We start from the raw sequence: 26,935 nt of genomic DNA on the forward strand, positions 1-26,935 counted from the left end.
TCTCTTTTATTGTCACTCGTTAAATTTTAAGGTCACGAAGTGTTGGAGTCAGGTTTAAATTTAAATTACATTTTTACCGCCATCAGGCCTCGTAAAAGTAAATGAGATCAAAAATGTAAATTGACAGGTTTGTGATCAATGTTAATAAGGAATTACGATAGTTTTACAGTATCCTGTATATAGAATATAATTACAGTTATAATTAGATAAATTTGAAAAAAACAATACCTGAAAATCTGATGACATTAATGCATTAATCAGAGTTTTACGTTAATCATTATCGCCCTAAGTTCCTAACGGACAAGTTCTTGTACCCTAGAGTCGGTTTGGGTAAAAAGAAATACATTTTTTACCGCTAAGTCACTGTTGTGTTTCGGTTTAAAGAACATTGCAGCCATTGTTATTAATTATAAGACTTAAAACCTTATGTCTTAGGGTGACGATTGCAGTGCAGTTCAAAGTTCTAAATTTATGGACTTGCTTACTATCAGGCGGGCAGCTGGCTTGTCACGTCATTCACCTTACTCGTCCTGTGCGTCTCCTACCACTCTTTTTGTCTTAGAAACCATTAGCAACACGTACAAAATAACTTCAAGAAGACAATTAATATTGACGACAGTGAAGTAATGATCTTGCATAGCAATGGAATAGTGCTCGAGTTTCGCTCTGCACCGCATTGCCACATCGTTCCGTTTAGACGCATTCAAAATTATGTTTAGCCTGCTCACATTAGGAAAAATAATTAACTAAATTAAAATTTTCAATCTGTAGTACAGTTCTGATTAGTTCGAATAGGTTTCAAAGAGCAAAATTCATATTAGCTCCGTTTGCGTCTAATTAGAGTGCGCTGCTTAATACTTGATTAGTTTCTGTGTTGGAGATCTGAATTTGTAGTACTAGATCAGCTTTGATATCTACCTGGAGTTTACTATAGATTAACTATGTTGCTTAATTTCTGGGAGAATTAGGGTTATGAATTTTAACTGCGTAGACTTAAATATTGTTAGATTTAAGAATTAATGTAATGTGTTTTTTTAATTATTTGGATATGATTATGTTACGAGAAGTGGCATCGGATCAGAATCGGCTTTTAAATGCCTCACTTGCCAATTGAATTAGATATTTTTATCTGATGGGCTCCTGCTTCCTAAGCATAGGTTTATAATATCAAAGTTTGGTTTACCACTTATACGGAGAATTATCTCTTCAAAAACTCTATTAAACTTCTTGGTGTTGTACCACACCCATTCCTTTACTTATTGATTATCAAAGCCTTCGTCATTGTGGCTTTTCAATAGCGGATCACACACTACCATAAAACTTTTTTTTTACTTTCTATGCCATAGCGTGAAAATCCAACATCGCTCCGTTTTCTTCCGAACCTTTAGAATAAAGTTATATGTCGAAAATATACTATGTAAACAATTTTTTCACAGCCGGAACTGTACAAGAACGAGCTGGTCCGACAATCATCTACTGACAGTGCTGAGCTGGAGTTTTGCGGGAAGCTGCACTTCGCTCTGCGCTACGACCAGGAGGTGGAGGCACTGGTGGTGAAGGTAAGACCTTAGGCTTAAGTTCAAAGTTATTTGATTTATTTATCCCGTGCTGCAACGACCGAAAACATCGTGAGGAATTCTATATAGGGGAAAATTTTCACATATATTTTGAAGTTGTCCAAAGGCACAAAATTACATGGAGTACGTTGGTGGTTAATGGGGCGGGGGTTGTATCACAGGATATAGATAAAGCGTAAAAATTCGCCAAGCCAACCGAACTAAGGCTGATTGTAGATGTCGAAGTTATTAAGTTGATTTAATAGCACATGGGAAGTAAATACTCTGATAGCGCTATCAATTCTACTGAGTTCTTATGTAAATTTATGGTGTGCTGCTTTCCAATGCAGTATTAAGGGGATGTGTCGCAGTATATTTTACTGTAGGGATCGCTAGTAACTTCCGTACAGTATGTAAGGGATTTTTATATGGTCTTTTTAGTATAGGCTTGTTAGCACCTTCCTTTATTATTAAGGATATTTTAGCACTATCATGGTCAGTGTAATACCAGTGTATAGCATATTATCCCCAACTTTACGAGGCTGATGCAAACAATATTCCTGATTAGTGAAAAACATGGCCACTTCTACTACCCTAGTCTTCATTTTACTATTCAACCTTGAAAATTACAACCGTAATATTCACGTAGACCCTAATTTAATCGACATTAATCGTCTTGTCTAAACATATGCCGTAAAACGTAACTCGTTCGGGATTGTGAACCCTTGCCTATCAAGGTTGATGTCACGTGATCATAATTAAGATGTTACCGGGTTGTTGAACTTCATGCGGTGTTCGAGTTTCATTGGAGTTAGTGGATTGGTGGTATGGGTGTGATATTATTATTTTTTTTATAAATAAATATAATTGTTATATAGATAGATGAAAAGTATATTTAGGCTTCAATTAAGACACAGTATTACTTAATATATACATAGATAATAGACAAGTACGTATCCATTTGTGAGATATTGCAGCCGCAATCAGGCCTCAGCTCAGTAATATGCTTTGCTCCAAGGAGCAAAACGCTGGTAATTCTGCTAGTAACTGGTGATCATATATCATATATATGGTATATCAGCCATATATTTGTATACACGGCTAAACGAGGCACGGGCCTCCTCTATTACTGAGTAGGATTACGCCTTAATTCACCACGCTGGTCTAGTGTGGATTGGTATACTTGACACACCCTCAAAATTTCTATAGAGAATTTCTCAAATATGCAGGTTTTCTCACGAGGTAGGCCAGCGTGGTAGACTAAGGCCTAATCCCTCTTAGCAGTTGAGGAAGCCCGTGCCCAGCAGTGGGACAGTATATAATACGGAGCTAATATTATTAATATTATTATATTGGTTTCGTATTAAATTGAATGTTCATAATCGCTGTAGTATGTGTTTGAAGTTTGCGAGGTAAAGGATTTTCCACGTACCGTTTCATGGACTTAATGTTTGAAACTTCCTTCATATTGCGGCTTAGTTTACTTCGATACCTGGAGTTATTAATTAAACAGCTCTCTAGGACTTTGTTGACAGATGTTTGACTACCTATTCGATATAAGTTTTTAAATATAAGAGTTTTGAACTAGTCGTGTACTTTCTGATTAATTTTATTTGCAGAGCGTTTTTTTATTAGCAGACATTTTATCAGTACAATATGATGAATACCTTACGCGTAAGGAATAAGAGTACTTTTTAATATTTTTAATACGGGCACGGCCAAGTGATCCATTGCACCTGACGGTAAGTCGAGTGTGATCCAATAGAATGTTGACTGACGAGAAATGATTACTCCTCAACAGTCGACACAATTATGCAGACCTGTTGGAACTGGATATACACAGGCGGATCCCGGACTGCGACACACTTAGGTGGGCCACTATAACGGGTTTTAACAGCTTGTACGGTGGTCACTATCCGAGCGGATATAAAACATATCCTACCATCAGCAATCAACTTCGGACGTAAGTCAAATAAAAACTTTCAGAAATGCTATCGGCACGATCTCCTATTTCAAGATACAGTGCAATATATCGCCTTTTAATTTAAAGTTCGATGGCATTGACTCTGACCTCCGCGTCTTATTCATGTAAAAAATACATACGAGCTTACAATATAAACGAAAATAAAAGAAACTCTCAGTAGGCACCAGACCGTAGGACAAACAAGCCAGACATTTTTATCTTTATAGGTTTTGTTAGTACTTTTCCCCTCTTATTGACTTATCAAAGTGCAATACCATGTTCGAAATAAAGACTGAATCGATGAATTATATAAACAAATTATGGGTCGAGAAGTTTTATATTGATATTGCGTTTGATGAATAAAATTTGGCTGGTTGGAGGGTGTAGGTTAGTGGCGGAGGGTCCATTTAGATATTTTCGCCGGTTTCCTTTTATTAACTTATGGATAGTCTTATTATCATTATAATGATAGGCAGACCGCATCTATGCATATATTAGCATCTCACTGGTGGTAGGTCTCTTATATGTGAGAGTTCGCCTGGGTAGGTACCACCGCAATGACTATTGCGGCTGTCAAGCAACAGTGTGTAGTCACTGTTGTGTTCCGGTTTGAAGGACATTGTAACTAATGTAATTACTGGACATAATGAGACTTAACATCTTATGTCTCAGGATGTCGAGCGCAGTGGAGTACCAAAGAATACTATGTTATTCAAGATGTTGGATGGTGTTTCTACTATTTATGGGCGGTCGTATTGTTTACTATCAGGCGAACGGCAAGCTCGTCTCGTCATTCAAAACAAAAAAATAATAATAACAACCTATAATATGTTGACTGGCCGAGCTTCACTGCTGGGTGCCATAAAATGCATGCCACTGCTGATCCTGGCTTACAGGAGTTGTAGTGGTGGGTGTGAGGGCGGGAAAGTCTTAATTATACGTTGTATCGGGCTCTTTTTGGATGGGTTCTTTCGCCACTAGTCGACTATATATTATATTCGGCTATAAAGCCTTTATCGTATCAAATATCTTTTACTTGTTAGTGTATTAATTGCGAAAGTTTGCGAAGATAATTGGATGTGTGTTAGAAATAAACGAAGAAACGTTATAGACTTTTTGGTATTCCTTTTGTCTTGGACAAGGAATTTGCTGGTAGGATATTTATTTCCACCCGGATACCGATTATAGTATACAAATTGCCAAATCTGCTATAGTGGCCCACGTATGTACGCTGCATTTCGGAATGCCTGTGCATATCCAGTTTTAAATAGGCCGGCATAATTGTATCGACTGGCGAGGGATAATCATCTCTCGTTAGTCTTCACTATCCGGATCCCACTGCGCTTACAAGCAGGTGCAGTGTGGTCACTACTACGGCCGTATAAGAAAGAAATAACGAAGCGTAGTTGTCTTGCATGTGCGGTACGCCAGCACTCGGTTCGAATATAGGTCGTGCAAAATGATATTGGAGTTTTCTGCTTAGTAGCAGCACTGGAATTTGTGATCGATATGGCGATAGGCTCGCCTCCTATCGCATCATGATACGGAAGACACTTGGCGAAAAGTAGGTGCTCTAATTGCACCTCTACCTATCCCTTTGGACTTAGAGGCGTGATGTGTGTGTAATAGAATCATGAGTGCGTGCCTCATCGCTGCAGAGGCTAGTGCGTATGCACCTTTAGAAGTCAATGCGCTTACATTTTCATAAAGTTTTATCGGCTTACATGCTACAGCATTAACAATAATGTTATTAAAACAGCTACGTGGGTGTAATTGCGTTATTAATTTAGTGCAACCTTGGAAGCACGTTAATCGTTCTCTGACCTTTCGTTGGATTCATTTTGCAAACTACTTTAAAATACTTGTGTTTACTTGTGCGATTTCATTAGTAAAGGTTTAGATCTACTGTTGAGCAATGTTATAGGTCTGTAACTTTATGGGGACTAGCCGTGTGTCCAATAGCACTCAAGGAAATGAATTCCTAAATATTTTTAGAGTACGTTTGATTGCCTCGGTGTCGTCGTTGTAATGCGTATACGAGGTCCTGGCTTCGAATCCTGGGTTGGGCTAAAAATAATAGTGACTGAGTTTTTCCATTTTAAAATTTACTCAGTCGCAGCTTGGAGTTAGGAAGTTGGTGGTGTGATACCCCATGCCTCGAAAAGCATGTAAAGCAGTTGATCCTGCGCCTCATTTCTCTCCGTTCATGTCAGATTGCTTTCTCAAAGGACTACGAGAAGAAAGAAGGAACATAGAGTGCACTTATGTATTGCGTACACATTGTGCACTATAATATCTCCTGCGTACCTGGTTAATTCCCGTTGAAATTGGTCCTGTGGCCGAAGATCTGCTAGAAGCGATTCATTCACCTTACATAATAAGTCATGTGCAAAATTGTAGGCTTTCGATATATCACTTAGTCAGTTATGAATAATTAATATTAATGCGTCTAAAATAATTCGACGAACATTTAATCTGTAAACTGCATTTTATTTATTTAATTTCTCAAAGCGGCATTCTTTGTAAAACAGATGGAGAAATTAATATCAAATTCATTTGTTTCAACTCAATTGTTTGTAACACGCAGATGTTTGGTACTTAATAAATACAATTAGTCAGCAAAAGGATCATAGAGCGTTCATCCATACAAATTTACGGCACCTGGTCCAAGAATTATTAAATTTTGAGGCTTAAGTCAATCGGGGTGAGCCTATTATTCGGACGATGCCCTGTTTTACCCAGATTGATCCGTCGGATATACCTATTCATGCCAAAAACCGGGTGAAAATTGGGATAAAAGAATTCCGCCTTTTCATTATTTATTCGTAAACACGTGGGTGTTTGGGATTAATTGATTTTCAGTATGAGGTTGAGAGTCACTTACGGGTTTGCTGAATACATTTTGGCTTTATCAGTAAGGTCAAATTTAGATTTATAAAATTCTAAAGGGCTTCAAGTATTTTTAATTTTGATACTTTAATTTAATTGGAAACGATTGTTTGCAATTTCAAGACTTCTATTATATTGATTCCAATTAAGCCCTAAGATTGTTCTAGTTATGACTTTGCCTGAAATCTAGATTTCGTACCAAAGGGTATCTACTAAAATTCTTGGAACTGACTAGCTCACAACACAAAACTCAAACCGGTGCTTTAGAAGGCCACAAGGCTTGTTAGACTTGGGTAAAAAGATGTTAACAATTGAACAGATTTGGATACAATTTGGCACGCGTTTGTTAAACGAAGACATGGTCTAGCCGTGTGCCAAGTAAAGTAAGCCAAGTAGCCTGTGTTCATAGGCCACTTTATATCCCTGTAATTTGCTCCCATGGGCAATTAGAGGATTTTTTAATCACATCATTTAAATAGATGGCGCTGGCATCATGCAGACTGCAAATTATGCTATGGAGCGCTTTAGTGTTTTAGGTTGTTTTGTGCCGAGAAGGACTTTTCACGCAGTTGAAGCCGCGAGCAAAACCTTACATCTTTTTGTCTAAGATCCGCGATTCCCCGTATCTTTATTGTTGTAAATCTTATCCTTTAATATTTTACCGAGTCAAATTACATTTAAAGTATGGTTGATAGATATGTATATAGACTTTAGCTTTGTCGGATTATTTCAGTTACTTTGCATACTACCAATTTTCACTTCAAAAAGAATCGTGCCAATGATAAATACTTTCCATTGCATGCTAATTTGTATGCTCCCTACCACTAGAACCATTTATAACGTTCAGAAATTATCGGAATACAGCCAATTCTCGTCCCGCAGTTTCAACACAAATTACCTTTTTAAATTCAGTCCGGCTTCCGAAGTTTGGCTTTGAATAAACAAAGCCATCTAGCAGGTTAGGTTTGTGTGTGATCGCTCATAATCAAGAGTTGACATTTTATTACTGCTCATCCGTCATGTCTAAAATTCGTTCCAAATCTTTCCATGACCTAATTCTGCTTTCGATGTTTGTTTATTTGAAGGAATTTCGCATTACATGGTTGACAGCATCATCACCAACTACTGCGAAAGACAGATTTAGGGCTGGCACAATTCGTTTATTAAACTCTGTCCGCCATATATTTTTATTATTCTGTATTATGTTGAAATGATTCGTCTGATCAAGGTATTTGTGATTGAAATTAACCTTAAGTATCAATATTGTTCCGTTGTAACAAGTTTTATAATATTTCTAGAATCGTAAGCGACATTCAAGTTAGAAGCGTTAGTTTAAAATCGATCTTTCTGGATGGGAAAAGAATGTTCATGAATATATCGATCAACGCAAAATGGCTTTTCGCGCTCCGCTGCATCGCTCGTATGTGTTTTTATCTTTTTACTTGGCCTTCGTATCGGAGCATTAATTACGCCCCTTATGGAACATTCTTGAATAATTTCTTGTGTTTTGACTTTCAAGAGTGTTTTCTTTCATGATGTATGTTAGGTTTGATATTAATATTTACGATTTTGAGACGCGTTTCCTCGGAAAAAAAAAAGATGTTTAGAAAATCTTGTATCGTTGTAAATGCCAAGTATTTCAAACCATTGAATGTTGCAAGGGTTTTTTAGAACAGCACAATTCAATATCAATTAGGTGTGCTTGTAGCAAGATTAGTAAATTTTCAAGCTCAAGTTGTCTTAGTCTTTAGCAAGTTGTCTTTTCATTTTACGCCAGTTTCTAAACTTAACCTTTTTTAAAATTTCTTTGAGCTATTGATACGTTTCTTGTATGCTAAAGCTCAGCTTGGTAGGTACCTATATCTAACAAATAACTTCGTGCTAGCATTGCTCTGTTCTAGTTTCAAAGACATTGTAGCTAGCACACTTTGTAAATTTAAGAACTGGTTGAGTGACGAGCGCAATGTCACGAAGTGGTTCGTAGAAGTTCATTAAGCGTTTCATGTTACAAAACGGACATGTCCTTGTCGCGGCTACGCCCGTGTGAAGGACTTTTCCAGGATAAAAATCCTGCTATATATTTTCCCGGAATATAAAGTAGCCTGTGATCTACCCAGGGTCTTAAACTATCTCCATACCAAATTTCATAAAAATCCGTAGTAGATTCAGAGAAAATCGATAACATAAAAACAGACAGAAAAGGAGACTATGTTTTATAATATGTATAGATAAACAATAATATACTTAAAAGGACATGTCAAAACCTGTAACTGTATATATTTGATTGGTGCCAAATGTATATATTTTTGTCTATTGTCAACAGATCTTCGAAGCCCGCGACTTGCCCATCAAGGATGTTACTGGAAGCAGTGATCCTTACATCAAGGTATTCCTTCTTCCCGATCGCAAGAAGAAATTCCAGACCAAAGTCCATCGCAAGAACTTGAATCCAGTCTTTAACGAGACCTTTTTATTCAGGTTAGTACATGTACAATGTACATACAAACTTTAAACATTAAAATTAAACTATTTTTATATTTTAATTTTCTCCCGACGTTTCGAAGACTTAGCTTTAGATGCGATAAAATACGAATAAATAGTTTAATTTTAATACCTAACATTCACGTAAGCATAAGGCATTATCATACAAAACTTTTTATACACAGACGGGTAGACAGAGGTAAAACTAGCGCTCCCACTATTCGGTAGTCGCTACGTGTGTTTTTCCATAATGTGACAGGGTGCAAGTCTATCGCCATATTGGGCACAAATTGCAAATTTTACGTTAATATAGAGAAAAAATATCTATACCTATTACCGATCTAGGATCGCACTAGAAATCAGGTACATACCTTCAGATATTAATTAGATAATGTTGTGCTTACCTGTAAAATTAGTCCGTACTATTTTTTCTTTGTAAAATTTGCATGTATAATTTTTAATTTCGCTTGCAATCCTAACAAATAAACAAGTAATCGAGTTATTATGATGATGTATTAAATAATATGGAAAATACATGGCAATTTTTTAAACCGTTGAAAAGTTTTATTTGAAACATTTTTCCATTGTGGGTTGTTTGTTTGTGCTTTTGATAAACGTCTTGTTTTTTTAAATGGTATTAGGTCCATATATCAAAGTAAAAATATTAAATTGTATTTTATAAGATTGATGATATTTAAAAGTTGTTTATTATTTTAACATTTTAGAAAATACATATAGGACCTGTAATATTAATATTATTTATCAAAATAAAAAAGTCGTTAATACGTCGTATCAACTTATGTGTAAGAAAAGTATAAACTCTAAAATATACGGAATTTTCATTGATCAGCAATTAATTAACATTTCTTTGCTATAATACGAATTGTTAGCAAAACTTTTGCTTAGAAGACAAATACGCTTACAAATTTCTTTCTAACAAGATTTTTATTACTTCGGCATTAAGCTGACAATCGCAAAGTTGATCATTGTCAGATTTTAGTTTGCCTTTTTCGTAACGTCTTGCTTACAATGTGAAATTAATTTAGGTTAGTAAGAGTGATTGTCGAATATACTTTGGCAAAATCATCGCCCGTCAACAATGGAGCCAGTATCAAAAAATTGAATTAATTGTCGATTATTTTTAAAGTTTTTTATCGCAAATTTTTTTAGCGTCTAATAATAATTAATTATAGGATAACAACATAAACGAATAATAAATACTAACTTAACGTCGGTTACAGTTCATAAACTGACTTTAATTAGATTAGCTTTGCGCGCACGGTCGAGAAAATTACACATAGAATATGAAAGTTTGTGGTGAGCACACAAGTATGAAAAAATAACTTTCCTGTGCAAGTTAAGTTCAACTAACTAGCTCAGTTCTAGGTCTGCAATCCGCATTTTCTATATTAATGTATAAAGGTTAAGAGTGCTTGAACGCGCTAATCTCGGAAACTAAACCGATTTTTTTTTCACTAATAAGAAGCTATACTCTTTCTGAGTGCTATAGGCTACTTTTTATAACGGATAAATATAAAATATGTAGTTTAATAGTTCACTTTTAAATCCAGTCACATCACATATTCACGCCTTTTATGCCCGAAGAAATAGGCAGAGGCCCGACTAGTGCATCCAGTTTGTGCCGTGCGTAATTCGTCTCATGATAGGATAGGGAGCGAGCCTATCACCGTATCAGACGGAAATTTCAGACACCTGACTCATATAATAAAATAATAAAACCAGCCCTATATTATATACTGTCCCACTGCTGGGCACGGGCCCTCTCTATGACTGAGAGAGATTAGGCATTAGTACAGCACGCTAGCCTAGAGCGGATTGGCAGACTTCACACCCTCTCAAAATTCCTATAGAGAACATCTCAGGTATGCAGGTTTTCTCACGATATTTTGTTTCACCGTTAAGTAAGCGATGATTCACAAAGAATATACACATAATTTTAGAAAAGTCAGAGGTGTGTGTCCTTGGGCTTTGAACCCGCGGACATTCGTCTCGGCGGTCCGTTCCACACCCAACTAAGCTATCGATCTATCGATTTAATATAAATTATTAGAAATATAAAGAAACAATTGTTTAACATTCCTTAGCTAATAATATATCATTGTTAATAATATTCAGAAATTCCGTTTTCGGGTACTTATTCTTCCATATTCAATAATTTTGTAGGGTAATTCTGGCTTGGCATTAATTTATTTAATTAAGTACTTAATTAAATGTGAAATATTTTAGTTGAGAACGCGTTATTAAAGTCAATAATGTTTCACGATTCACATGAATATTGGAAAGTATTTTGGTTCAGATTATTAAGATTTCTATTATAAGAATATTTTATTCCATAATATATTACAAGTAAATTTCGAAGTGTTGAATTATTTTCGCATAAGTGGATAAATATTATACCTGTCTACCTTTGAGAATATAAGCGTGATAATTCGGTTAATGTATTATTAAATTACAAATAGAAACAAATCCTTAAGAGGCCAGAAATCCTTAATTTTATAATGAATCCGCCTACACTTAAAAGCTTTCCGGATAACACAAAAGCTTCGTTTGAATGCAAAGTAGACGTTTGTAGAAAGTTTTCGCAGAAGTTCAAATACCTTGAAATAGTACTCCGTGTTTTATTGAACTTTGTGCAAACATTAGTTTTCAATACATTTGATCAATAACTTGTTTGTTTTGAACAATGTTTTATGTTTCTGTTTTGTTTTAATATTTATGACTTGTCTAAAGTTTCTTGACGTTTTATGACCAATTATTTACTGTTGTAAAATTTATAACATTCCACAAATGTTATAGAGGTATAACTGCTTCGGTGGAGTAGTTGTATGGCGTCCGTGATGCGTCACCACTTGCCTGAGTTCGAATCCCGGGTTGGGCAAAGTGATATTGTAATTTGGAATTTGATTCCGATATGGTGATTGGTTCGCCCACAACCACATCATCGGACAAACGTCGTGAGAAGTGGGTGCTTTGGTTGCATCTGTCTATTCCCTCGAGGATAACGCCTGATGAGGACTTTAATTCTGGAAAAAAAATCACGCGGGCAATGCCGCGGGTAAAAGCTAGTGTTTTTTAAATACCATTTTTTTCCTTCAGTGTCCCCTACGAAGAACTTCGCCAGCGCTATCTGCAGTTCTCGGTGTACGATTTCGATCGGTTCAGTCGTCACGATCTGATCGGACACGTCGTGTTGAAAGGTCTACTGGAGTCGGCCGACTTGCATCAAGAGATCGAGTACACCATGAACATACTCGCTGCACCACAGGTGAGATAGCATAGCATAGTCTAAATCATATCTAAGGAAGGACAATAAAATGTGATAAAGAATACTTATTTTCGAATTAATATGTCACATTTGGCAATAAGGTTCAATAATATGAAAAATAAAGAGATATAATTATAACGAGATATCTGCGTAGTGTCCACGCTCAATAAGAGATTCAGTCCTGATTAAGTTGTGTTAAAAAAATTTCTAAATTTTACTCTTTTGAGAATAGAAATCTTGACCTTAGTCGGCATATTGCTGGTAATAGAATATATTTTATATCCGCCCAAATAGCGACCACCGTGCGGTGCAAGGTACAAGGTAAAACCCGCCACAGTGGCCCACGTATGTGTGCGTTCCGGGATCAGCCTGTGTACACCCGGTTCCATTAGGCCGGAGTGATGGTGTTAACTGTCGAGAGGCAATAATCTCTTGACAGTCGACATTCTATTGGACCCCATATCATTTACCGTCAGTTTCTGTGGGGTCACTTTGCCGTGTACTTACGTATAAAGAATAAAATAGTCGTATAAGAATTAGATTGATAATTTTGTGACTGTTTGATCTGAAAATTTTAGAAGAGGACTATGTTTATTTGACATTTTGTGGCTAATAATGATTTCATATTAGGCAATACGTTAAAACAAATAAAAATGGTTCATAATAACAATGTATTAAGATTACAATTCTATCAATCAAAAAGCTGCAACTTCATTAAAGTAAGAGCTCTCATTAGTCAAACGCAACGTTACTTTGCTCTTAGAATTTCCATTCGTACCAGATTTCAGGGACATCTGGGGCCTTGTCACGTGATAACGGCCTGGAGCTATCCTGCGTTTAATGGAACAAAGTGGGTCCCTAGGGAACCTGTCACGAACGTCTGTTAAACAATGTGGATTTGATTTTAATTCCGAATATGTTTTAAGGTGTAAATATGAAGAATTTTAAACAAACATTTTTGCGTTATACTGTATATTGAGGATAAATATTTTGTGATTGTTAGCAAAGACTACCTTTATCTTTACAATTTAGGCTAAATAGAAATGAATTATAAGAAACAATTAAATTACCAATCAGTTGCAAAATCTTCTCTTAGATAACTTGGTATTTAGGTTAATCTTAACAAGATTAGAATTCCAGACAAGTTCTTGAACGGTCAAAATTAATTAATAACTAATAATATCCGAAATATATTTTGAAGTCTAAATGTCGTGGTATTCACTTGACATTTTAATGGTATAATTGTATCTAATTCAGTAAATGTCCGATGATATTTGTCCCCTTGATATAATTATCAAAATTTCTTACTTAGTATTTAATCAAATAGAACTTGTGTGCAAAATTTTACGACTCGAGGTCTAGGTTATGTGTTGTCTTAGTATTAAGTATTTTATTAAGTTAGCAATATAAATCTTTCAAGACTTTAAAACTATGAGCTCATTTTGCGAAGAACGGAACGACTTTAGCAAATTATTAAATTTTTGTGTAATTGTAAAACGTAGGTAGATATTGCAATGTTGACTATTCGGACGACATACAGCTCAGTCCCCTCCGTAACCGTGAAGGCTGCAGTCTTCGGAAAGTCATAAGAAAATTAAAATATAAAAACCGGTAAACAAATCTGGAAATTCGTTTTATTGTAGTCATTTCTTAATTCACAAATGCACCTAACTTGTTTACCTCTGCAGCACCTAAGGTCGACTGGTAGAAAATGCCTTTGGCATTAAGTCCGCCTATATACTTCTCTGTATATGAAGTGTTACATAAATAAATATTATTGTTACTAGGAGAAGAAAGATCTCGGCGAGCTGATGCTCTCCCTGTGCTACCTGCCGACTGCAGGTCGACTCACCGTCACCGTCATAAAGGGAAGGAATCTCAAGGCCATGGACATCAATGGATCTTCTGGTAAGTAAATTTTTTTGCTTTTTTATCTTATACAGATTGATATAAGAGTCCTAATTGAATCATAAGTATGTTTAAGTCAATTTGCGCCAATCATATCAACGGTTGAAAGTCTAATTGAGTTAAGCGACATTTTTTTAAAATCAGCACTTTTTTCTATGTTTTTTTTAACCTATATAGTTAAAATTTTTGAAAAAAATGTTGCTTAAGTCAATTAGCTTTCAATTGTCGATATTCGACGGTTGAAAGTCTAATTGAGTTAAGCGACATTTTTTTGCGACCGGTGGTTGAAAGTCTAATTGAGTTAAACGACATTTTTTTGCGACCGGTGGTTGAAAGTCTACTTGAGTTAAGCGACATTTTTTTGCGACCGGTGGTTGAAAGTCTAATTGAGTTAAGCGACATTTTTTTGCGACCGGTGGTTGAAAGTCTAATTGAGTTAAGCGACATTTTTTTGCGACCGGTGGTTGAAAGTCTAATTGAGTTAAGCGATATTTTTTTGCGACCGGTGGTTGAAATTCACATTTTATTAAAATCAGCATTTTTTTCCATGTTTTTCTTTTAACCTATATAGTTAATTTTTTTTAAAAAAAATTGTTACTTAGCTTTCAATTTTCGATATTCGACGGTTGAAAGTCTACTTGACTGTAGCGACATTTTTTCACTAAGTTTGATACATATTTAAAATCAGCACATTTTTTTTTGTTTTTTTTTTTAACCTATATAGTGAAAATTTTCGAATAAAAATGTCGTTTAAGTCAATTAGCTTTTCAATTGTCGATATATATCTTACCACCAGCAGAATGATTTACCATAATTATTATATCAGAATGTTGACTCAACGTATTGGCTTCTTACAAAACTAACCGACTTTTGTAAGCTCTTGGATTAGTCAAAAATATTTTGTATCTTAGTTATAAAAAGATACTTTTTTTTGGTAATATGACGGACGTATTACTAAAAATAATGACAAATATTTCTAAATGTACAATAATCCATTTTTGTATTATAAAGCCGACACTACTTATGAAAACCTTTGACAAGGTTTTTATGTTAGAACAAAGTCACAAACTTACAGCATGCGTACATACATGTGTGTATATATCTATGTATGTATGTACAGTCAACCATAAAAGTAACTGAACAAATTTAAAACCTGAAAGCGTTTCTACATATTAACTTCAATTGAAATATTATTTTATTTTTATGTTACATCACATTTAATCAACTCACTAAATCATCGCATTAAGAAAAAACGATTATTGATATGGACACAAAACTGCATAGGCGATTTGAAAATTTGAATTTGTTTATCTGCTTTTGTAGTTGACTGTACTTTCAGCAAATAAAGCAATTTAGCTGTTGTGCGGTCACGTAACCCATGCTAGACTGTTAACAATTTAGCACGATAAAGACAAAATTACTTTCATCAAGAATTTTGTAGCTTACGTTTGCAAGTTCGTGCATACCGATTAAATAGATAACATGTTAGCTTGTAAAATTGCCCCAGTAGCGTAGTTGTATTAAGGTAGGTCTACAGTACTAGGTCTGGGTTTCGATTCCTGGGTCGGGCAAAGTGACATTGGGTTTTCTACTGAGTATCAGCCCGGAGTCTGGAATTTGTGCTCAATATGGGTGATAGGCTCGCTTTCTAACATATCATGGGACGGAATACATGCGGCGGAAAGTGGATGCACTAGTGCTCTCCTGTCGACCTCTTCGGGAATAAAATGCGTAAGTGTGTGGTGTGTAACCAAACTTATTACAATGGAAGTATTTTTCATACGTATTTTATAAACTACCGGAAAACGAATAGTAATTTTTCATTTTTATTACTGCGCTTCTGTGTTAAAGACACTTAATGTAGGGTTCTCTTAATCCTGGTGGCAGGATATTTGTATGAGCACCGTACATACATAAGGTGTAAAACGCATAGTAGCATACGTAAATGTATGGTGTTTAGGCATCAGCCTATATATATTCGATTAACACGATCAATGGCTTACGCAAATGTGTCTTATTCCGGCATCAGCTTATGTGTATTCGGTTTCAAACAGGCCCGTATGATTGTATCGACTGGCGAGGGATAATCATCTCTAATCATTCGACATTAGGTACACTCCACTCCCTTTACCATCAGGTGCAGAAGGGTCACTTTCCCGTGCTTGTATAGAACGAACAGAGATGGACATCTTACATGTGATAATCCGTCTTTAGTAGTAGTTCATTTCTGAAGTCAAACAGCATCGTACATCGTTGTTCCGAATTATACCTTAGTATTATAGCAATAATGTATACATTCTGTTTACTAGTGGTAGATCTGATTGAATCAATCACTAATATGCGGGCAGATTCAATGACAAACAGATGTTTGATAAGGATGATTATATTGTTAATTAATATGTGCTGACCCATCTGAATCATTATAAGAGTTAATGTATATGAAAACTTAGTTTAAAAAAATACTCTTCTTTCTCCGCCCTTAATTCATTTTAATGGAGTAAATTAGGTACGTATGTTGCACTGTCAGGGTAAAAATACCTAATACAAAACAGAGTATAGATTCCCCTACAAAGTTTGACAAACATTGTTTGTTATTCTGTCCAAGAATTTGATGAAAAAAAAGTTTCAAAAGTATTGTTCTATATTTTGCCTAAGAATTCGATTAGTTAGAAAAATCTTGTCGCGTCGTAAAACTTTGTGTACGCAAACTTTTAAGAATGCATTTCTTGAGAGGGGTCCGTCTCACATGTTAGTTTAATTAAAGTAGAAATTGAAATACTTGACCTTTGACGCAGCCTCTACAGAGATTATTAAATTAGTTCATTTATTTGGTTGAGATAAAATTTCGAAATTTATTTTAAGAATATATTATCAAAAACGATGTCTTAACAAATAAATAAAATTTATACAATTATATCTGTCTAAAATTACGTTATAATGACACTCTCTACGTCCATAATAATTTTCGCGAATTGCGATATAATTAACATTAATTTATTGTTACTTGTTTATCTTTGAAATAACCGATATATTGAAGGACAGGTGAATAACCCCATAAACAAATTTTAACCACGCGTAATCACGACAGGTAAGCAATAGATAAAATATAATAGGATTTTGTTTAGATGGCACTTATTATACACGACATACAACCCTCACCTCTCAAAATGAGCAATCATAGGCATATATTTTGACAATAGAAAATCCATATTTATCATTTACTAGCTTTGCTCGCGGCTTCGCCCGCGTGTAGGAGTTTTCCGGGATAAAAGTCCCGATATATATTTTCTCGGGATAGAAAGTAGCCTATAACCTTGTCAGGGTCAACAAACTCCATATATGACTGGGGACTTTGTTTTATAACATATATTTTTGAATTTTTAAGAGGAACAATTTCGTCATGTATTTATGTTGTATAACTTTAACCGTTTACACAGCTTACGCAATAAATTTTTCCCGTTCTTGGAACACTTTTCATTACTCTTCCGCTTCTTTTGATCAAAGCATGATAATCTATAGCCTATAGCCTTCCTCGATAGGTAGGCTATCCAACTCTCAAAGAATTTTTCAGTTCGAACCAGTAGTTCCTAAGATTAACGATTAACGCGCTTATTTTAGGAACTAATGATTCAATTTTTTTTCGCTAATTGGAAGCTACCCTACTTTTCAGACCTATAAGCTACTTTTTATTCCATAATAATATGAGGATAAAATTACGTGTTGAAGTTTTCTTTACTATATAAGAAATATAAAATAGAACCAAGTTAATATTCAAATTACAAGTTTAACTTGTGACTTATCCCAAAAGGTACATTCGGGATCAAATAGAGGGTGAATTTAAGGGCGCCAGACGGCGAACACATAGAGCTTGACTTACACAAGTTATAACTCGAAGAGTAGGCAATACGAGAAATCGATTGTTAAAGGGGAAATTAATTTATCGATTATGGGTCTTATCTTTAAGACTTAAGGATTTGGTCAAAATAACTATAATATATACAACTATAAACTTATATTATATTAATAGAGTACTAAAGTACTCCATTAATGTAATAAGTAAAACATATGGTATATAAATGAAATTTATATTGATTTACTAGCTCTATAAAAAAAGTCGTACAAAATTTTAAATAAAAATTCGAAAACAGAAAACCACACCGATTTTACATATCGATTGTTACATTTTTGAAATCGATTCTAACACGTTACGAAATACATCTCTACGAGAGACGCTCAATAGGCATCCGATACTTTGATCCGCGGTCCGAAAACACCGGTCACAGATTCCAAACAGACGGATATCTTTTATATTCTGATTTATGCATGACTAAATAACAAACAAGCCATTTTCATACTTAAATGTGACTTATACCAATTTATTTTCACCCCTTATTGCTTTATTTGCTAATAATATTTGACGAGAGTTTTGTACTATATCGATGGCTCTTAAGTAAACTATCGTATGTGAATAAATAGCGATACAAACTTTTTGATCGTTTCGTTATCTATTTACTGTTTATTTAGAAGTTAGTAAAAGAAGTTTTTTTTCGTTTATTCACTTTTCAATTAGACGGGTTTGGTAGTAAAGCTATCTAGGTAACAGCGCTAAAACAGTGAATACCGTAATTTTTCCAGATACGATGGTTTACGTAGGAGCCATCGATATTAACGATTATTTAAATATTAATCTTAATTGTAAGTGAATATGACATCGGAAATCCGCATTAGACTAGCGCGCGTCAAAAGCCTGTGTTTTTATTTTAATTAGTAGTATATTCGTGAATTGCTTGGATTGGAACTTGGTTAAAGCAAAGTTAATACCATTTTTTATCAAAACCCTCAAAATCCATCACCAAACGTGACAACGAAAATACGATCAAACCGAACAATCGAGAACAAAGACAATATAACTCAATTCATTCGGATTACGTGACACACTATTCTTTTAACCTTAATAAAATGTTACCGAAGTCTGTTAAGACGCTGACAATCGTATTCTTGGATAAAGAAAGTTCCAAATATTTTTTTGTTCGATGGAACGGGAGATTGGGGATTTGTCCGAAAAATGTGGATTCCGTGATTTAAATGTTTATAATGGCCGACTGACAGACAATGAATGCATAGGATTTTTTTTATTTTTGCTGATGGTCAGGTTATAATTTATTATTTTATTTTAATATGTTATAACCTCTCGGATAGCGATCACCGTACACAAGGTGTTAAAACTCGCCATAGTGACTCACGTAAGTGTCGCGTCCCGGGATCAGCCTATGTATATCCGATTCCAACAGGCCGGCATAGTTGTGTCGACTGTCGAGGGATAATCACCTCTTATCAGTCGACATTCTATTGATCCCACACCACAATGACACTATTGGGTGCATTGGACTCACATTTCGGTACACGTATACAAAGAAGGATATAAAAAATGATACAACAGATTTTTCATACCCATTAGACCATAGATATATATTTTCTATTCAGTATTAGCCTGGACTCTATAATGTTCGATATGGTAATAGGCTCACCCATATCACATCATATGATATATACGGCAAAAAGTGGGTGCCCAGCGTACTCTTTCAGGAACAAAGGCGTGATGCCTCTGTTTTTGTTACTCCACAGACGAATTTAATTTAAAAAACTCAGAAAAGCTCTTTACATGTTCAACGTTGAAAGAATAATGATAGCTAAATAGGTCTAGCGTAGACGTTTTGTAAAAACAAAACAACCGAAGGCTCACTGCATTTCATGACAATGTATTTAAAATATTTTCCACTGGAAGCTTCTGTTCATTTTATATTAATAAAGTAGTGAATGTCATTACTGGAAGCTAAAGTTTTATTAAAATAAAACTTAGCTTCGTGTACGAATTTATTTTTTATTTTGTATATGAAATAGATACTAGTCTGTTACTAGTATAAAAGTAATTTATTATTTCAGAAGTAGTTTTTCATGTAGTACTTTTATTATTCAGATAATTTCTGTACGTTTATGAATTAAAAAGTAATGATATTTTGATGAACTTTTATGTAAGTTGTAGATACCTTAAAAAGGTTATCATACGCTTTTATATTTAATAATTTTGTATTATAAAACGTACGGTATGTTATATCTTATGGTTTCTCAAATTAAAAAAAAATGATGCTCGACCTTTATTTTATTCTAAGGTAGGCAGATATATCACACCAGTACTTCGCTGATTATTGTATTTTGATTCATATAGACCAACAGTAGGTCCTCTTGCCATATACCAGGCACGATTTGAGACTCCGACTTGATACTGAGTTTATTAATTTATCTGTTTGTATTAATTACTTAATATATCAAAACCAATGATATTAAAAAATAATTGATATACCACACCCTAAATATCATACAAAAAATGTCCGTACGCAATTAACATTTTTTGATATTAATAAGTTGTGGGAAAGAGATGACGTATACCAGTACGAATCATCATCAACTAGTATTTCTCATTTTCGTATAGTGAATGTTATTTGAACATCCGAATTGGGAGAATTTCATTCAAGAATATTCACACTGTATGTGCTAAATAAAATTAAATTATTTTTCGGATTTTGTCGCGGTTTTCATATTTTAGTTTCCTCTCGACGTTTCGAAGACTTTGCACGTTGACTTTGTTTCATTCCGCGTAGATCGGACCACCAACAGATAAAATTTAAAAAGTTGTATATTTGTAAAATGTAGGTAGTTATTGTAACTTTGACTTTGCGGGTGAACAGCACCTCAGTTCGCCCCCGTGACCACGAAGGCTACAAACTCTTCGAAACGTCGGGAGAAAACTAAAATATTAAAATGGCGATAAAATCCGAAAAATTGTTTAATTTTAATGTCTAACATTCACGTAAACATAAAAAATCATTATGTGTGTGCTAATGGCAAATCTATACTTTTGGAATAACGATGATAAAAGTAAATCAAGTAACGAAAACTCCAAGATTCTTTAAACAATATTTTTTCACAGATCCCTATGTAAAGATCTGCCTGATCTGCCAAGGCAAGCGTATCAAGAAGAAGAAGACGACAGTTAAGAAGAACACGCTGTGCCCGGTCTACAACGAGGCCCTGGTCTTCGACCTTCCATCGGAGAACGTGTTTGACGTCACGCTGCTCATCAAAGTCATTGATTATGACAGGTTAGAATTTTTTTTGTGTGTTTTTTTTACCATTTTTTTATTACATGGTGTTTATTGAAGGCTTGTAAATGATCCCGTGTGTGACCGCCGAATACTATATCAGAAAAATCAAACATGTTTTGAAAACTAATGAAGAAAAAAGAATGGTTGAAGGAACGAAAGGGATATTGATCTCCCTTTTAATAATATTGTTCAATCCATACTGCACCCAAATTGGCATATTATTTAAATTAAATATTCATTCGAATAGTTTAATACAATTTAAAGTGCAATATTAATAGTTCTTATATTATTAGCTAATGTATTAAATAAGTTACAATCATAAATATCATAGGAAAATATAGATTTTAAAAAAATTTGCTATCTATGTACGATTGTAAACTATTGCAACTATTTGAAGTATCGCGTCAGTACCCACACGTTCCACTTCCTGGAGCTCGTTCCCAACACCGGCTTGGGCAAACACATCTTTCAAACAGATTTCTATCTATTTCGGTCCTTGCAAATATCTCTCTGTGACACCTAAAATTCGGAAGCCTTAAATCGCTGTACCATGAACTAGCAAACATTCTGTTTCCATTTTTCTGTTTGTGAGTTTCACCAGTCATCGATCTGTGCCGATATAAAAAAAGTAAATCAGGTCGAGATGAGTTGATAAATTCAAATAGTGGTCATAGCGGAACATTATATTAATGACCTAAAAAATTGTATAATACAAACTGATCTAGTAATTATCAAAATTAAAAGTAATTAGCACTAATGTATAAAATATCTTGAAGTATAGGAATCGTAAAATGATTTAACGAAGTATTAAAATTTCAAAAGAAATTAATACAAATAGCTACTGCTTGAAAAACATAGATCACTTTCATCAGTGATCTCTTTTCAGGGTTTTGCGAGAGCTAATTTGCTAACCTAACCTAACCTAATCGGTTTTGCGAAAAGAAATCAATTCACAATTTTATTTCACCCAGACTCAGCCCGAATGAGCTGATAGGCTGCACGGCGATCGGATCCTCGTTGATCGGGATTGGCCGCGACCACTGGCTAGAGATGCTGGACAACCCTCGCAAGCCGGTGGCGCAGTGGTACCCGCTGAACAAGAGCCTGCCCACCAACATCCCTCTGCCCTCGAACGATCAACAGAATGCTGGTCTGAGCTGTTTAAATGGGAGGTATGTACGTATCTTTTATGGGGCTTTAATTTTCTTATGATTGTTAGTTAAAATATTAATATGGTGCAGCCAATTGGTTATTGTTATGTAATAATACGTTCATGCTGTGACAGCCTGTAATTATAACAGCACTCTAGCAATTACTTACTGAATTATTAAAAAAGCTATGTAAGGTGTATGTTTTGTTGGCTGTTCAAATAAATAAAATAAAAATAAAAAAAAATATAGTAATGATAAATGATTATGGTAAACTTTAAAGTATTGCATAAGTGTTTTTCTAGATATGACCAAAAAGGAATATTTATTTTAAAACCTTTATACCTTATGTAGCTGAATATTATGTCCGAAATTAAAAAATAAGGCCAATAATATTTTTTTCTCTTTAATAGTTATGTAATTAAATAAAATGAATAACCATTTCGGAACTTTCTCGTTGATAACTTCAAATCTTTAAAACTGTAAGTGAAACGTGTCAAAGTTTTCTATAGTGGCGTGGAGGCATTATTCCCTCGCTATCCAGGCTAAGTCGCTCTAAGGCTGAAAGAAGACGAGGGCCATTGTCTTCTGACAATGCCAGACCTTCGAATCTTCGATGTTTAAAAGCCATTCATATAAAAACTGAAAGTAGTAACTTTAAAAATATAAAAGGCTGGATATTCTAAAATGATACGACAGTTTATAAACGAAACATATTTTATTGGTAACAAAAGGTGCCATGATATAAAACGTGGGTCATACGATGAAATTGCGTAACATTTTAAGGTTAATTAGGCCACTAATTTGTTATCAATCATTTGGTGTGTGATTTTAAATAAAGCCTTACTATTAGTAATAATATACGTAAAATAGACAGTGTAATTACTGGACATAATACTTTGTAATTCAAGGTGTTGGATAGTGTTTCTATTGTTTATGGACGGTCGTATCTCTTACCATCAGGTGAACGGCAAGCTCGTCTAGTCATTTAACTCAATAAAAAATAGTTGTACACCGAAATAAGAGGCTTTAGAAATTTTGAATGTTTTTTAATCGATAACATTGCTTCACAGATGAAGAGACAAAGGATCAAGGACTGAATTTAATGGAGACGCGGCGTCGACCCACGGCAAAACCACGTTTAGCGGCGAAAACCCAATGAGGACTTCTCGCGTTGCCAAAGATTATTGTAAGTAAATGTGATTAGATCAAAACGGTTGTATGTCCATTTACTGTAGACAAGAAAATATACTAAAATCAATGTTCAGTGATATGAGTAGGTATAGAATAGATATATCCGTTGAAGTAGAAAATGAATTTAACCCGTATATGATTGTTTATTAGTTGTAGGCGTAGTTTTGAAAATATCCAAATAATTCATGTCAGTTCTCCTTAACCACTTTGTCCTGAACTATAACGCACATTTCAAATACAAGACTTGTTCATTGTGTACATATATTATATGAATGTTGTTGTCTATAAAAATATTTAAACATGTAATTTGAAATCTGCCTACCTGCGAATCTATGTTTCTAGCTCTCTGTATAGGACAATAATGGATTTAATAAATGGATTAAAAATATTTTCTCACCTCTCAAATATTGTATTCGTTATTTACAAAAATTTAAGGTGAAAACGAAGCTTTAAATCGTAATTAAAATATAATACATAAAAAAATGTATTTCAAAGAGTATACTCATGGAGATTATTTATATTAATTATATATAAATGTGTATTTGTAATCATATCAATTGAAGAAAGTATATAAAATGTAGGATGTTTTATTAATATTTTATTTATTACGTGTGTAGATTTAACGTCTTTAATTAAATATGGATATGTTATAAAATAAATGACTATAAAGGAAATTCGTTTTGAAATTAAAAAGGTAATTCTGTATCTCATTATATTATTTATGGATATGTAGATTTATGCTGAACTTATAATCAAAGTTGTCGATGTAATATGTTAAATATTTAGCAGACTTTGTATTTTATAGTAATATCATTTACATGAAGCAACTTGATTCGAAACTTCCTTTAAAAAGGAAATAGAGAATTCGTTTTCCAATTGCTTTAGACACGTTCGCATAAGATTTACTTAGCAGTCTGTGACAAAATTGACATGTATATTAAGCGATGTTTACAAAAATATATCAATGTAAAAGTAATCTAAAACTCTAATTGCAAATATATTTATTCAAATTTACCAATAATTTCGTGGTAAAATATTCTAAATAAAATCATAAATTTTCCAATTCTCATAACTTGAAGTTTGTATCAACTTATTAGTTTGAAGCGTTTCGAAGCCGCTCTTTACTTGTATGACATCCTGTTAAATGCAACTAAGCCAGCACTCAAAGGACTTTGAAGAGATTTATTAGTAAATTAGTTTGCTTGTTCGTGCCTCCGCTGATGTTGCGAAGTTTTGTTTGATTTCAAGCGGAATATCATTTAAGTTTATTTTGCGCGGTATCGTTAGCTTGTTTGAATCGGCTTTGGTTTTATAATAAGGTTTATGTTTGCTAGTTTAAACGAAGGTATAATCTTTCCTATCGTAATATTGGAGTTTTATATTAAGGTGCCCCTCTCAGTAAAACGACGCTTTGACCGTGTTTTTGAATGACTCGAAATTTATAAAATGTATAGAATAAAATGAAACATATTTCTACAATATGTTATTTTCACTTTTGTAGTTAAAATGTTTTATAATGTGCATATTGTGTCATTCATTCACAATAAAAATACCACTAGAATTGTTGATTCCGCGCATATCATAAATTACACGTAATTTTAGTTAGCAACACAAAAATATTAAATAAAAAATTTAATAAGGAATATTTCTGTACTTTAACATTATCAAAAATGGGCATTATCGACTTTTTAAAGACACTCTCGCCTTAACTCCTGCGCAGAAAATGAATGGAACGAATGCTCAAGGCCGTTTGCTCGGGGGAGAGTCTTAAAACATGCTCTGATAATTTTAATACATCTATTACCACATATTCAACCTTATTTATCAATAACGAACATTCTATCCTGCTTTTGCTGTAGTTTACATTTTAAGTTACCTTAAACTAGCTGTAATAGTATTTTTAATTTTACAATGAATTAAAAAACATATATCAACATCAGTGGTTATTTTATCTCAACATATAAAATGATAATGTTACGTAATTTGCTTTTCGTTAATATTTAGAATAATTGAGTAATTCATTTTGTTACTCATAGTCTTTAAATGGTGTTAATATAAAGATATTAGTAGATTTAAAATATATTCTCATATCGATGCATATATGGAAAGTAGTTTAATTATAAAATATTTGATGAATTCATAACTGTTGCTTTCCTTTGAGCTTCTTAAATCTGCTTTTACTTAAACCTTCATTTGGACTGACGTATTTATCCATATATTATCTAAAGTATAAGATGTTATATTAAGATTTAGAGGTTTATAATGTTTCCTTACTTTTCTGCTAAAAGTTTATGTCTAAAATTGTCTGTCTGTAATAGAAGTCTTCTTATATGAGATGATTCGATGGCTTAAAGAAGTAAAATGTTAAGAAATATATAAGGTTATGAGACGGATTTTAAATAAGAATTATATTGCGAAGAATATCAATTGTTTGTTTCGAATTTCATGTTGATATTCGTTTATGTTAGTTAATTTAATTTTATGTCCTTGATTATGATCATTATCTTTTGTATACGTTTGGATCGGACTTTAATAAATTGTAATACTCATATTAGTTTATAAAAGAGTCGAATGTATTTTTCTTTACCAAAATGTTTATCCTCATTTAAAATATTAGTTATATTTTAAATAAGATGATCAATCGACTGAATTCGATTTGGTTTTGTAAAACATTTAAATTTTAAAAATTAGTATTGAATTTTCGTTTTAAACACAAAGTAAGAAATGACAGTACAAGAGGTTGGACGAGATGCTAATATTTTTGTATGAGATTAGAAATATTTTGGCGTAAACGATACTTAAGTCTTTGTACTGTAAACTGTTTAAATTTAAGTGAATGTAAGTACTTATACTGATTTATGAATAAAATGTTGACATTTTTAAAAATAATAAATTTGTTTCCATTTTGACTCTTCCGCCATTCCATTAAACAACAATTAAAACAAAATATTAAAATATATTTCCATTGGTAAAAGTTAGTGTACACATAAAAGCTAGTGCATATAGTAATATGCACATATCTACATATAAACAACATAGATGTGAGAGCTCTGTTTCAACATTTTCTTTGACATTCGCTCGTTTTCTACGCTATTAGAGATAAAACACATTTTTATGATTTACAAAAATTGATTTTGGATGTTGTTTAAGCAAAAGTTGTTTATAGTTCATAATACGATGTACGTATAAATTAGCTTCAGGGCTGACTTGAAGTTCATAATATTTAGAATCAGTTCAATTGTCACACAATAATAAGCACTGCCTAAGTGTACATGGTAAGTACGGTAGATGCTATATATTCTGGACCTAATCTACTCTCAAGTTAAGTAGATATTACCTTGACCGCG

The 26,935-nt window shown here is 33.8% G+C and overlaps 1 protein-coding gene across 3 annotated transcripts in view; it reads left to right on the plus strand.

Annotated features, from left to right (window-relative positions):
- LOC115448033 (synaptotagmin-10) overlaps positions 1 to 26,469 on the plus strand; it is a 45,501-nt gene extending 19,032 nt beyond the window's left edge. For 2 of the 3 annotated variants that reach the window (XM_030175331.2, XM_030175332.2), the window contains exons 5-11: positions 1,437 to 1,559; positions 8,732 to 8,886; positions 12,007 to 12,175; positions 13,963 to 14,083; positions 21,072 to 21,243; positions 22,218 to 22,422; positions 23,468 to 26,469. In XM_030175331.2, the coding sequence (XP_030031191.1) occupies positions 1,437 to 1,559; positions 8,732 to 8,886; positions 12,007 to 12,175; positions 13,963 to 14,083; positions 21,072 to 21,243; positions 22,218 to 22,422; positions 23,468 to 23,494 (972 nt within the window). In that variant the 3' untranslated portion in view covers positions 23,495 to 26,469. The remainder of the gene's footprint in view (positions 1 to 1,436; positions 1,560 to 8,731; positions 8,887 to 12,006; positions 12,176 to 13,962; positions 14,084 to 21,071; positions 21,244 to 22,217; positions 22,423 to 23,467) is intronic. The other variant, XM_030175333.2, reaches the window with a different exon arrangement.
- The last annotated feature ends 466 nt before the right edge of the window (positions 26,470 to 26,935 follow it).

The sequence above is a fragment of the Manduca sexta genome, chromosome 7 (genome assembly GCF_014839805.1).
Source record: "Manduca sexta isolate Smith_Timp_Sample1 chromosome 7, JHU_Msex_v1.0, whole genome shotgun sequence".
NCBI lineage: Eukaryota > Metazoa > Arthropoda > Insecta > Lepidoptera > Sphingidae > Manduca > Manduca sexta.